This window comes from Myxocyprinus asiaticus, chromosome 25, assembly GCF_019703515.2.
Source record: "Myxocyprinus asiaticus isolate MX2 ecotype Aquarium Trade chromosome 25, UBuf_Myxa_2, whole genome shotgun sequence".
In the NCBI taxonomy this organism is placed as follows: Eukaryota; Metazoa; Chordata; class Actinopteri; order Cypriniformes; family Catostomidae; genus Myxocyprinus; species Myxocyprinus asiaticus.
Window position 1 is genome coordinate 39,760,813 of NC_059368.1, and position 14,910 is coordinate 39,775,722.

Genomic DNA, 14,910 nt, shown 5'->3' on the forward strand with positions numbered 1-14,910 from the left:
TAAAAAATTGGGTCCTAGCCAGTGTTATGATCGGCAGGCAGGTCAACTTTAGTGGATGGAAGTCGGCTATAGCGCCCTCATTTCAGGAGTGGTGCATAGAAATGGGCAGGATGGTGGCATTTGAAGAAATGTCATAGAGAAGGCAGGGAAACTTACAGTTATTTAATAAAAAATGGGGCAGCTATTTGGCATTTTATTTGAAGGCTCTCGGGGAGGGGAAGTGGAGAGAGATGTGTAGTTTTAAATGTGTGTGATTCTTTTATTATTTATTATATATATATAATATATATAATATATATATATATATATATATATATATATATATATATATATAATTTTTTTTTTTTTTTTTTTTTTTTTTTTTTTTTTTTGTTTGTGCGTATTCTCAAGTTGGACCACAGGGATATTTGTTGAGGGTTAGGTTGGGGTTGAGGATTTGGAGGGCGAAAGGGAATTATGGGGGTTAAAAGTTGATTCGGTGTATATATGTTTGCTTTTCTGTTTCGTGTGTCTGAATCAATAAAAGCGTTCATCAGAAAAAAAAAGCTGTTAACATGGTCATTGTTACAAATTTGTCAAGATTTTTATTAATGACCTAGACCTAAAGTGCAGGACACACGTTATATTAGGTGTCTTTATCTACGATGTACTTGCATTTAAAAAAAATAAGCATATTATACGGTGTACTTATTGTGTTTACATGTGTTTATACATTGCACTTAATTTTAAAGGGTTAGTTCAACCAAAAATCAAAATTCTCTCATCTTTTACTCACCCTCATGTCATCCCAGATGTGTATAATTTTTCTGCTGAACACAAATGAACACTTTTAGAAGAATATCTCAGCTCTGTAGGTCATCACAATGCAAGTGAATGGGTGCCAAAATTTTGAGGCTCCAGAATCCACATAAGGGCAAAATAAAAGTACTCCAGACAACTCTGGTGGTTTAATCCATATCTTCTGAAGCGATATGACAGGTGTGGGTGAGATTGAGAAACAGATCAATATTTAAGTCCCTTTTCCTTCACTTTCTCTTTCAACTGTTTTTGGTGATTCACATTCTTCATGCATATCACCCCCTGCTGGGCAGGGAGAAGAATGTATGAAGAAAAAATGGCTTAAATATTGATCTGTTTCTCAAGCAGACCTATCATATTGCTTTAGAAGTAATGGATTTAACTACTGGAGTCATTACTTTTATGCTCCCTTTATGTGGATTTTGGAGCTTCAAAATTTTGGCACCCATTCACTTGCATTGTATGGACCTACAGAGCTGAAATATTCTTCTAAATATCTTAATTTGTGTTCTGCAGAAGAAAGAAAGTTTCACACATCTGGGATGCCAGGAGGGTGAGTAAATCATGAGAGAATTTAAATTTTTGGGTGAACAATTCCTTTGAAGTACCTAAAGGGAATTACCTAGAACTTTTTCACTTTGCAAATTTAAAATATAAAAAATATATTCTTTGTCTCTACGCACCTGAACTAACAGAAGTTTTGTCATTTCAACAATTCCCTCTATTTATTTTAAAAAGCTAAAGTGTGACCAGAATGATGAAAAGATAATGATAAAACAAAATTTGTACAATCAATATATTCGTAATGTTCCAAGTTAGAAGGTCCCCTGCGTAATTAACAGCCATAGCTGAGAGAGAATGTCTTTCATATGTAAGCAAAATTGATATTATAACTGAAATATACCCAAAGGAATCGAAACAGGAAATCTGTATCAAAGCTAGTAACTGCACTATTGACCCTGCAATAAAATTCATGAAATAAAAGAAATTAAACAAAAATAAGTGAACGATCCTCAAAAGCTTTTTACACTGTTTGAAGGAGCTGCCATATTATTATGATTTTACAGTAGTAATAATAACTAAACATGGTATTTTGGCAGAAATTATTTTGTATGCACAATATGTATCAACGGATGATATCATGGTCATACACACCTTTTCTGTCCACACGTTTCATGTGGACTAAACCGGGAGGAATCTGGTTGCTCTTGTTGATCTTAACATCTGCTTGTGCATTAAATATTGATTGAACATTGTTATAGCTGTGATGTGCACAGCTGTGTTTCTGAAGGATACCTGTCTTTTGTCCCTAGAGGAAATGTTGTTGGTCCTCATGCTGTAGTCTCACATGGACAGCATTTACTTGTTCGTGGAGCTGATATGCCTAAGGGATTATGGAACAGAGGCTGGCTGGGTGTCAAACAAATTCCTTATTTTATGTCTCTGCCATACATTGTAGTGATCACTTTCTTGTGCATACGAGAGTGTGCATGCAGCAACATATTAAGCTGGGATAGGAGGGAGTTTTAACATCGAAAAGTTACACATTTCATCTTAAACACAAGACAATATATTTGAACCATCCCCAGCATGTGACAAAGTAGGCAAGTAAACAGCACTTTTGGCTCCCAGAGCAGTTGATTCAGCTCAAAGCTAATGGTTTCATTTGAAGCTACAGTATGTATGTTATTGACCCCAGGAAGCACCAAACCTCCCGGTATCAAGCAGGCAAGTCACCTTATAATATCATCCAGTATCAGATTGCTCATAGTAGATAAGAACAACTAAAACACAGTTTAAGAGCATCCTAAAAAACCGTGTCTCAACATGTATAAAACAGCAAACAACTTAATAATAATGGTTTCACGGAGAGGCAGCGGCAGCCAGTTGCGCCAGCGTTCACCCCAGTCGTCAGTGATATACAGCAATATGCCAACACTCCTACTCACTCCAGAGGGCACATTTTGACCTTATCTGTCTCATAACTGTACTGTCTCAGATTTGTCCATATCTGATCATTTGTTGTTGTCTTTTAATGCCTACCTTACAGTATTTAAGATAAACTTGTATACTAAAGTCACCTGAGTCTCTAACATCACATATGTATTCTACTACTGTATGTAACAAGTTTATGGATTATTTTAATACCAAAATTGAAAATATTCACAAGCAAATACTTTTAAATAATGATGGTTGTGGCCCGTCAGACTCAGTTTCCTTCGAAGTACCTCTTTCTGCATTTTCTATCTTTAAAATTCCAACTGTTGATGAGATATCCTCTATTAATTGGAAATCCAAACCCACCACCTGTCAACTTGATCCTCTTCCAACGTATTTAAAGCATGTTTACCTTCTCTGTCTTCTTTAACCACTGAGATCGTTCATTCTTCACTGTCTTCTGGCTTGGTTCCTATATCATTCAAAACTGCTTTAATAACCCCATTACTCAAGAAACCAGGGGCAGATCCTACTAATTTTGATAATTTTTGTCCTATTTCTAATTTACCATTTATTTCAAAATTTTTGGAAAGGAGTGTTGCAGTTCAGATTTATGATTATCTTTCAGCTAATAATTTGTTTGAACAATTTCAATTGGGTTTCCGTCCACATTATAGTACTGCTCTTGTCAAAATTACTAATGATCTGCTGTTGGCTGCGGATTCTGGTCAGCTGTCTGTACTCATTCTTCTTGATCTGAGTGCAGCCTTTGATACGATCTCACATAACGTCCTCCTAGACAAGCTGGTCTCAGTTGGAATTACAGGCACCTCCCTGTCTTGGTTTCGAACGTATCTCTCTGGTCGCACTCAGTTCATACAACTCAAAAATTCATCACTGGCGTTCCACAAGGCTCAGTTTTGGGCCCTCTTCTATTTATTATTTATTTACTGCCCATTACTGGTCATATATTTAGGAAACGTGTCAATTTTTACTGCTATGCCGACGATACCTGTCTTCCAAGCACACTTCTTCCCTTCCTCTTCCCTTCCTCTTCCCTCTCTGTCCAGTTGTTTATCTGAAATTATAAACTGGTTCTCATCTAATTTTCTCAAATTAAATTGTGGTAAAACCGAAATTCTCCTTGTAGGAACCAAATCTAATTTGGCAAAAACTGATAGTTTTTCTGTGACTATCCATCAGCCCACTGCTTCTCCTTCACTACAGGTTAAGAGTCTGGGTGTCGTCCTTGATAGCACCCCTTTGAAGCCCATGTTAATAATATAACTCACTCTGCATACTTTCATTTACGTAATATGAATCATCTTCGTCCCTCTCTCACATTGAACGGCACTGCCATTCTCATTCATGCACTGGTTACATCACGTATTGATTACTGCAATGCTCTCCTCTCTGGTCTTCCTTCCAAACTTCTTCATAAACTTCAGCTGGTCCAGAACTCAGCTGCACAAATCATTTCTAGAACCCCCTCTAATGAAACACATTTCACCTGTTCTTCAACATTTACATTGGCTTCCGGTTAAATACCGAATTGACTAAAATCTTGCTTCTTACCTACAAGGCCTTAAATAATCTTACTCCTTCAAACCTCTCTGATCTTTTTCATATCTATACACCTACTCGTACCCTCAGATCTTCCTCGTCAACTCTTCTTGTCATACCATGTATTCGTCTGAACACTATGGGGTCTAGAGCCTTTAGTTATACTGCCCCTCACTTATGGAATTCCCTTCCCCTGGACATTCGTAACAGTGAAAGTCTTCATACTTTTAAATCTTGTCTTAAAACTCACCTTTTTAAACAGGCTTTTTTATGACTGTACATGCATTGAGTTCATACTTTGTATCTTCCAATGTTTTATTGTATATTATAGTATTGTTTGCTTAATGCTGTTATTGTTGATGCTTTCAAGGATGACTTTTTTGTGTTCTGTTTGTAAGGTGACCTTGAGTGTCGTGAAAGGCGCCTATAAATAAAATGTATTATTATTATTATTATTATTATTATGTTTGTGTGCTCACATAAGGATCAAGGTCACTGAAGTAAATTATTTATCTAAAGAAAACTCTCCTGTCCCTACTTTAAGACTTACTTGCTACTCTTGTAACTGTTTTATTAACTGTAACTGTGGTGTTTGCTAAAGAAAGCATTACAATTTTTTTGTACAAAGTGTTACAATTACTATTGCTCATACTTTTTCAAAACCCCTAATTCTGAGTATTTAGCATGTGATTTGTCTACATGTTTGTGCTACAGACATGAATGATACCTCAAATTGTGTGGCTTGTTGAGGAGAGCTGTGCTATTACTTTTCTAAACGATCAGACGTACAATTTTAGCATAGCGATAAAAGCAGTGGGAAAATCACATAGATTGACAGCAATTACAGACAACAGGTTTAATTTTATACATGTCACCATTCATTGACTATAGGTGGCCAGATGTCGTGACCCTGTGATGTGTTAGGTGGAAGATGAGGCACTTTTACTTTCGACTGCACACCAACTACAATGTCCGTTGACTGAGCACCAGGCCTTGTCAGATTGAGTTAGTACGATGCTTTTTTATGCTCCGCTGCTCTGCTTTGATGGCGGTCCAGCTCATTTTCATCGTTATGTGACTGATTCTCCTCATTACCACTTGTTCAACTAAAGTGCTCCGTTAGTTTGTCTCTAGTTTGTGAATATCTAGATTCTTGTCTTCTAAAGGAAGAGTTTTAAGAGTGGTGAGCTGAAAAACACTGTACAGTATTCAACATGTTATGAGATTCAGAGAAACACCACACTGGGTTGAGCTCCTGCAATAGCAAGATAAGATAAATGGTCGACAGATAAAGGTTTTTCAGTGGTCTATTTATAAACCATTACAATGAATAAGCTAATGAAATCATTAATTAAAAATCAATGTAGTAATTTTTTTAATTACAAAGCAAGAATTTAGAATTACATATTCTTTGGTGTGGTGGAGTTTTTTGAAATTGCTATAATTTATCTTTAAGGAAAAGTTCACCCAAAAATGAAAATTCTATCATCATTTACTCACTCTCATGCCATCCCAGATGTGTATGACTGTGTATGACTGTGTATGACGTGTTGGCATTCAGAGATGCTATTCTGCTCACTACAGTTGTACAGAGGGGTTATCTGAGTTACCACCTTTCTGTCAGCTCGAACCAGTTTGGCCATTCTCAGTTGACCTCTTTCATCAACAGAAATATATAAACCAGCTTGTCTTGCACCAAAAATCATGCCATGGTCAAAATCACTGAGATCATATTTTTTCCTCCATTCTGATGGTTGATGTAACTGAAGCTCCTGACCCGTATCAGCCTGATTTTAAGCTTTGCACTGCTGCCACACAATTGGCTGATTAGATCGCATATACAAGTAGGTGTTCAGGTGTACCTAATAAAGTAGTCACTGAGTATATATATATATATATATTATACTGTATATATAATGTAATTTTATTCTTGTTGATGACATGTTTCCATACTGCATTAAAATAGCATGTTTAGCGTCCCTAATGCTTACCTTACCAAGCACCGATTAATAAGCTTGACCTGATCCCAGTTCTATAGAACCTGGACATGAAGTCACCATCTAAACATGAACATGACTTCTTTCTAGCCTAACTCTTTTGTGTCTTTCTGTAACATCCATTATTTCTCTCTTTTTCTCTGTTTTTATTTCCCCTTATCCATCAGTGAGACATGAAGGCTTTTGTAGGCTTTTAAACAAAAGATTGTTTGGCTGCACTTTTTTGAGTTTGAAATCTAGATTCAGACAAATAGAGTGAAGCCAGAGGAGATTTTTTTTCTCTCTGGTCCGTAGCTCTTTTTAATTTAAGTTTCTTTGTCTGCTGTGCTGTAGTTTTCTAACAGAATGAGGTCAGACAGTATGGAATGAATTATTGTAGGCATTGTTGTTTCTGATTGAACTTCCACATCTTGCAGCAATTGATCCAGAAATTTCTTATACACACCCAGTTTTTCTCTTAGTTTTTCTTTGCTTTTCCTTCAAGATTCACATAGTCGTTCACACAAACACACACACACACACACACACACACACACACACAATGTTGGTGCAGCTATCATTATGAGGACTCTCCATAGACATAATGATTTTTATACTGTACAAACTATAGATTCTATCCTCTAAACCTAACCCTCACAAAAAACTTTCTGCATTTTTACATTTTCATTAAAACATCATTTAGTATGTTTTTTAAGTGATTTGAATTATGGGGACACTAGAAATGTCCTCATAAACCACATTTATAGCATAATACCCTTGTAATTACCAGTTTGTAACCTAAAGAAATGTCCTCGTAAACTGCTTATACCTGTCCACACACACACACACACACACACACACACACACACACACGTTGGTGTGGCTATCCTTATGAGGACTCTCCATAGACATAATGATTTTTATACTGTACGAACTATAGATTCTATCCCCTAACCCTACCCCTAAACCTAACCCTCACAAAACACTTTCTGCATTTTTACATTTAAAAAAAAAACATTGTTTAGGATGTTTTTTTTTAAGTGATTTTTTAAGTGACATTGTTTAGGATGTTTTTTAAGTGATTTTTTAAGTGACATTGTTTAGGATGTTTTTTAAGTGATTTTAGGAACATCCTCATAAATCATATTTATAGCATAATACTCTTGTAATTACCAGTTTGTAACCTAAAAAAATGTCCTTGTAAACCACCCAAACCCCCCCCCACACACACACAGCTTTTGATTTGAATTTAAAACACATGCATGCAAGCAGTCAGGAGAACCCTGTGTTGCAACAGATGTTCAAAGGAAGTTGAACTACATTCCTGTTGGCTTATCAGTGTTTCTAAGTCAGATTGTTTGAATACTCTAAATACTTTAGCACATGGCATTTCAGCACAAAAACCTGCATCTTAAGCTGGCACCACACTAGCCGATTTTTTTCCAGTGATTCTCAGGTGTGAGCTTCATTAACATAATCACCAGCCAGGCGGAGGGAGATGAAGCACGAATTAGTGTCTTTCAGCGGGAGGTCGTTAGTCACTTGAACATCGGGACTCCCTGCTGAATTAATGGCTTAAAAGAAAAAAACAAAACACATCCGACTTGCTTGAAAAAATCGTTCTGGGGTCTTGTGTTCTTGTCAAGAGACCAATGAGTTTCTTCTTTTACTGAGGAACTGACAAGACATATATATATCATATCATCACAAACGCAATAATAATCCATAGTGATTTTGTCACCAAGCATTTTTCTTGCCTTTTTTCGTATACTACAATGACATCAGAAAGCGGATACACAACAGTCTGTTTTTATTGAACGTAATTTATTCACTCATTTGGACATATGCATGGACGACGTGGTCTCAGACCGATTGCAAACGAACTCTGGAGCGGTTCGCTTGTAGTGAGCAGGCAGTCCAACCCAACAAACCAACGAACCAAACAATATCCTTATAGCGCTCTGTGACTGTCACAGTTATCTTACATTTTTACCACCTGTGGAAATCTGTTGTGTGTTTTCTTGTGATCATGGTAGCAGCAATTCTCCAGAAATTGCATATATTAAGGCAGGCTGTGTGGTCAAGGATACTTTAAAGAGCCGATTCAGGTGTCTGGATGGCAGTGGTGGAGTGTGCAGTCCAAGTTAGATAGGGCTGAAGATAAGATTGTGGTTGTGTAGAACCAACCCGCAAGTTGGATAATTGCATCATGCAAATTGCTTTCACAACATTGTTTTTTGTGCATATTTGCACCATTACCTGATTTGGACAATTCCTTTATTGAAAATAACTCTAAAACAACAAAGACGGCACATTCAAATAAACAACGCTATTAGCGAGTGCAATTCATACTTAGTTTTCTTTTGAGTCTTGTGATCATCTCAATAATGGCAAGCACGGTTACACTGAACAAACCCAGCTGTGTTAATGTGACTCCTGTTGGATGGGGCTGCTTGTGAAAAAAAGCTTGAAAGCTTAACAGTTGCTGCCCATGTGGCCTCTTCTGAAGATTCCCGTGTGATTCTTATGCCTCAGCGGCGGATATGGAAGTGGGTCATGGCATTGCTGATGCGATTGGAAGCGACAAAGCGAGAGGGACAGACTCTCAGAACCCCACCCCCAAGTGCTCATCCGCATCATGCCGCCACACATAAATACAGCCATGTCACTTCACTGATCTAACATGCACAAATAACTGATAAGCAGATCTAATTAATCAAATGATTATGATTTTATTGATCTTTGATCATGTATATAAATGCTCTTTCTAAAGCTGTAACAGGCAATTTCACTGTGCAAGTGAAAACATTTTGTTTGATTTTGTTTTTATTTATTTTTTTTATTTTTTTAGTCGGAATCAAACCTGCACCTTTGCTAGAATGTTATCCGGTTCAGTCCTATTGGGATTTGTGGGAGACATAATGAAGAGCTATTTCTATGGGATGGCCACAGTCCCTTGAGCTATGTCTTAGAGCTAGAGGACAGTTCAGTTGTCCCCACACAACCAGTTCATATAACTATAATTGAGCCTTGGTCTCTTGTAGGGCGAGTTTTGCTGACAAGAACTCCCTGGAATGATGGAAACTGAATGTCCAGAAGTGCTTTGGGGTAGTGGAGTCAAATTTCTAATAGTGGATTCTAATTAGAATGATTTTTGGTAGTGGCTGGAATAGTAGGAAACTGGTTCAGGGTTTTTGTGGATCAGAGCAGATTTTTATTCAGTTTGCCTAATGCTTGTAATTCAGTCAGCCACATGAAGTTAGATTAAGAGTGTTACAAAGGATTTTAGTATTTTTTTTCTTTTGCATTTTTTTTTTTTCACGCAACTTATTCTTTCTGCTAACACCCATCCTTCTATCCCTTCCTATGTATGGGCCACTGGAGCGGATTCCCGCATGAGGCTGCCTCCACTGGAGAACCCCACTCCAGACCCATTCCCCTCTTCATTTTATCCCCCTCTTTTCTACCATTCTAATCTCCCCTACTCCAGAACCATTGCCTGTGCGAGGCTGCCTCCGCAAGCAAACCCGGTCCCGAATCCTTTCTCATTCTCGCCGTGTAGCCCCAATAACCATGAAGCAATCACTTCTACAAACTTCTACTCATCTCTAGACTATAACATGACTTTCTGTCCTCCCGCCCAGGACAAACGTTCACACAGGTAAAATCAATCCATCATTTTAACAGACAATTTTTGTTTGTTCCATTTTTCTACTTCTTCATTGGATTACAAACTCTTAACAAGTTCGACCAGAGAACCTAATTGCTGCATGACTTTAAAAGTGTTCAACAGTCTGTCATAATCTTGCGCTCCACCCAAGTTTAAAGTAACTGGTTGAAATCGATGCCGAATGATTCGGCTTCACATTTTGCTTCATACTCACAATATTTCAGTTTCCTGTAGAATTTATTATTATATCTTTATATAATAAGTCATCTCTATTCACCACACTACTGCAAACAGCACCATATAGTATTATTAAATCCAATTCTCAGGCACTAACTCCAATGATTTCGTACATCCTCGTCAAAACGAGCCGAGTCACCCTGTGCCAATCATACTGAGTTAATGGAATTACTTGCATACGTTGGAAAACAATCTACAAGCTCCACACCATATGCTTAAGTTAAATAAATATTAGACTATGGTATTCATCTTGGTACTTAGTTTCAGGTGTCTTCTCATTTCATAACAAACCACAAATTTAAATGACGTTGTACGTATGCACATGCAAGCATGTATCCTGACATTGCTTCATATATGTTCCAGACATTTAATCTAGCAAACAATTAAGTTTAAGTCTGTTACCCCAATCGCCAGCACCATTTAATGCAAGCAAATGCTTGTTTTACATAGTTCTGTTTACATTATCTGTAAATGTTATATTATCCATAAACCCATCCCTCAAGGAAGCAGCAAGTAGCAGTAACCCTGCTTCCATGATTCCAACAATGTACACCCACTATCAGAGTGCTGGGCTAGGCCGTTATCTCAGCAGAATGCAGATGCCTGCCCAACCTCGAGCCCTGGCAAACCGCAATGATTAGCTGTGATCCATGTCCAACTGCTTCAGGCTCCTTCGGCCACATTGAATGAATAAATTAATGAATGTTACATTTATATAGTGCTTTTTCTGACACTACACTGAAAGCGCTTTACACAGTGAACAGGGGACTCTCCTCAACCACCACCACCAGTGTGCAGCATCCACCTGGATGATGTGACAGCAGCCATAGTGCACCAGTATGCTCACCACACACCAGCAATTGGTGGAGAGGAGAGAGTAGAGTTACAGAGCCAATTAATGGATGGGGATTATTAAGAGGCCATGATTGAGAAGGGCCAATTTGGCCAGGACACTGGGGTTATACCCCTAATCTTTACAAGAAGTGCCTTGAGATTTTTTATGACCACAGAGTGTCAGGACCTCAGTTTTAACATCTCATCCATAGGACGGTGCCTTTTTACAGTATAGTGTCCCTGTCACTATACTGGGGCATTAGGACCCATACAGATTGCAGGGTGAGCACCCCCTGCTGGAATCCCTAATACCTCTTCCAGCAGCAACCTTAGTTTTCCCCAGGAGGTCTCCCATCCAGGTTCTGGCCAGGCTCAACCCTGCTTAGCTTCAGTGGGCAACCAGTCTTGAGCTACAGTCGACCTGGATTCACGCCTCTGCCCAGGGCGAGAGGATAGTGTAAACACGTTCGGGTCAAGTCTCGAGTCTCGAGCACTTCACCCAGGACAGCAAGCCAAACACGTTTACACTATCCTCTATGCAGGATTACATTAGTTTGCAAACTACTGAATTAAAAATAAAAATAGATACTTGATAATTATAAAGGGTAAAGTCAAGCTGAATTTTCACTATGTGATAGTGTTCCAGTTCCAGTAATATCAAATTAAACTAAATCTACTAACTGCTGTAGTTGTATTCTCTGCTGAGTTTCATTTGCTGTTTCTCTCTCTGTTCCAGATGCATCCTCAAACTACATTCGTCAGTTGGAAACCAAGGTCCGCATTCTAGAAGACAATAACAACAAACTTCTGTCACAAGTAAGAGTTGAGTTAACAACATGCTTTCATTATATAGTGCTTTATATAAAAGTATTCTGGACCTAGATTTCCCTTCTAAAAATAAACCCCATCTTAAACCAGCCTATGGTGATTAGCTGGTCTCCCAGTCTGGCCAAGTTGCTCATACTGATCTGTTATGGTGGATTTAGAGGAGTTTTGGACCTTTGTCAGCTAGTGAGGCTGGTCTGTTTTGATGGTTTGAGAGTGGTTTTGCACTCTTATCAGCTGGTCAAGCTGGGAAACCAGCTGAAAACCAGCTTGGACTGGGAGACCAGCTAAACACCAGCTTGGCCAAACTAGGAGACCAGCTAAACACCAGCATGGCCAGACTGGGAGACCAGCTAAACACCAGCATGCCCAGACTGGGAGACCAGCTAGACCAGCTGAACACCAACTTGACCATACTGGGAGACCAGATAGACCTGTTTATAGCAGCTAAGACCAGCAAACTACCTTAGGCTGGTTTAAAGGTACATCTTTCAGCAGGGTTTGCACTAGATGCCAACTTTAATGGTGGCACTTTGGTGCATCTAACAATCTTTAATTCTTAGTGGGTTGAGCTGTGATAAATCATTGCACTTTATCCCCTCCGGCAGAAAGACAGAGCATCTTACCATCACACTGTGGTTGTGTAGGTGTCCCTCAACATCTGTGGCCTCAATTTAACCTCTCCTTGAGGAGAGCATTTCAAGGTCTCCTGTTTATCCAGAGGGCATCAAAAGCAACGTGCCTATCACCAATTGTCAAGTTTAGTGAATGAATGAATGAATGAATAAACATTACACTTATATAGCGCTTTTGTGACACTACACTCAAAGCACTTTACATAGTGACCAGGGGGTTCTCCTCAACCACCACCAGTGTGCAGCATCCACCTGGATGATGCGACGGCAGCCATAGTGCGCCAGTACGCTAACCACACACCAGCTATTGTTGCAGAGGAGATAGTAGAGTGATAGAGTCAGTTAAAGGTTGGGGATTATTATGAGGCCATGATTGATACAGGCCATGGGGGGAATCTGGCCAGGACACAGGGGTAAACCCCTACTCTTTTACGAGAAGTGCCCTGAGATTTTTAATGACCACAGCGAGGCAGGACCTCAGTTTAATGTCTCATCCAAAGGACACTTTTTACAGTATAGTGTCCTCGTCACTATACTAGCTTGTTAGGACCCACATACACTATATGGGCAAAAGTTTGTGGACACCCCCTTCAAATTAACGAATTTGGTTACTCTATTAAATCCAGTAAAGAAAAATCTTTATGTTTCTTTATGTAATGGCTTGGGATTTTTGTGCTTCCAAATTTGTGGCAACTGTTGGGGATAGCCCTTTTCTGTTCCAGCATGACAATGCCCCTGTGAACAAAGTGAGGTCCATAAAGAAATGGTTTACTCTGTCTGGCGTGGAAAAAATTGACTAGCCTGCACAAAGCCCAGACCCGAACCCCACTGATCACTTTTGGGGTGAACTGGAACAGCAAATGTAAGTCAGGCCCCATCGACCAACATCAGTTCCTGACCTCACTGATAGCCTTGTGTCTGAATGAGAGCAAATCCCTGCAGCCATGTTACTACATACAGTATAGTGGAAAGCCTTCCCAAAAGAGTGGAAACTGTTATTACAGCAAAGGGGGAAATTGATGCCTAAGGTTTTGAAATCAAATGTTCATCAAGAACATATGGTGTCCACAAACGTTTGGCCATATAGTGTAGACTACATAGTGAGCACCCCCTGTTGGCCTCCCTTATACCTCTTCCAGCAGCAACCTTAGTTTTCCCCAGGAGGTCTCACATCCAGGTACTGACCAGGCTCAACCCTGGTTAGCTTCAGTGGGCAACCAGTCTAGAGCTACAAAATTATGTGGCTGCTGGCCAACATTGACCCTAGACAACAAGTCACTTTTCGCAAGCCCATCCAGCAAGAAAGCCTACAGACAACATAGTGGCATGACAACTCATAATAATTTGTATAAGATGGCGAAATCGTAAAATACCATATGACTTGGCTATGAATGTTATTCCCATAAAGAACAACCAATCAACAAAAATAATTTCAAATCGATACAATACAGGCATGACATTTTAGTTAGCCTCCTATCCAACACTTTAATTTTATGAAAAGTCTGTAAACAAATTTGGTTGCTCATTCCATATTTATACAATACAAATAACTGATTTAAATAACCTGTACTATAGGAATGTCATAAAATATTGATATAATGATTACTGTTTCTGGGGCATCGATAGATTAACATTAGCCGGCATTTAAAATAGAGGATGGAGATTCCAGACTCAGCCATTGAACCCGCGGGGTTCTCCATGCACCGAGCGGACAGAGCGAAAGACCTCTCAGGTAAAACTAGAGGAGGTGGTGTATGTTTTATGATCAACAAATCCTGGTGTGATCAGAGGAACGTACATTCCATCAAGTCTTTCTGTTCTCCTGATCTGGAATTTCTTATGCTTCTGTGTCGACCATTCTGGCTACCGAGGGAATTCACAGCGGTCATTATCACAGCTGTGTACATTCCCCCACAAGCCGACACAGACCGGGCACTCAAGGAACTGTACGGGATTATAAGTGAGCAGGAAACCGCGCACCCTGAGGCCGCGTTCATTGTGACCGGGGACTTTAATAAAGCCAGTTTAAAATCAGTCGCACCAAAATATCACCAGCACATTAGTTTCAACACACGAGGGGACCGGGTTTTGGACCATTGCTACTCTCCCTTCCGGGATGGCTATAAATCCCTCCCCCACCCACCATTTGGCAAATCGGACCACTCTTCCATTCTACTTACAGGCAGAAATTGAAACAGGAAGCACCCACCCTCAGAACGATCCAGTACTGGTCGGACCAATCAGACTCTACGCTACAAGACTGTTTTGATCACACGGACTGGGAGATGTTCCGGTCTGCCTCTGATGACGACATCGAGCTTTACGCTGATAGCGTAATGTGTTTCATCAGAACGTGCGTAGAGGAAGTGATTCCGACCAGAACTGTGCGAATCTATCCGAATCAGAAGCCGTGGATCAATAGCGATGTTCGCGC

General features: G+C 39.4%; 1 protein-coding gene across 2 annotated transcripts in view; it reads left to right on the top strand.

The window, feature by feature from the left end:
* ccdc85cb (coiled-coil domain containing 85C, b) overlaps nt 1-14,910 on the top strand; it is a 74,811-nt gene that overhangs the window by 37,368 nt on the left and 22,533 nt on the right. For both annotated transcript variants that reach the window (XM_051654837.1, XM_051654838.1), the window contains exon 2: nt 11,753-11,832. In XM_051654837.1, coding sequence (XP_051510797.1) covers nt 11,753-11,832 — 80 coding nt within the window. The remainder of the gene's footprint in view (nt 1-11,752; nt 11,833-14,910) is intronic.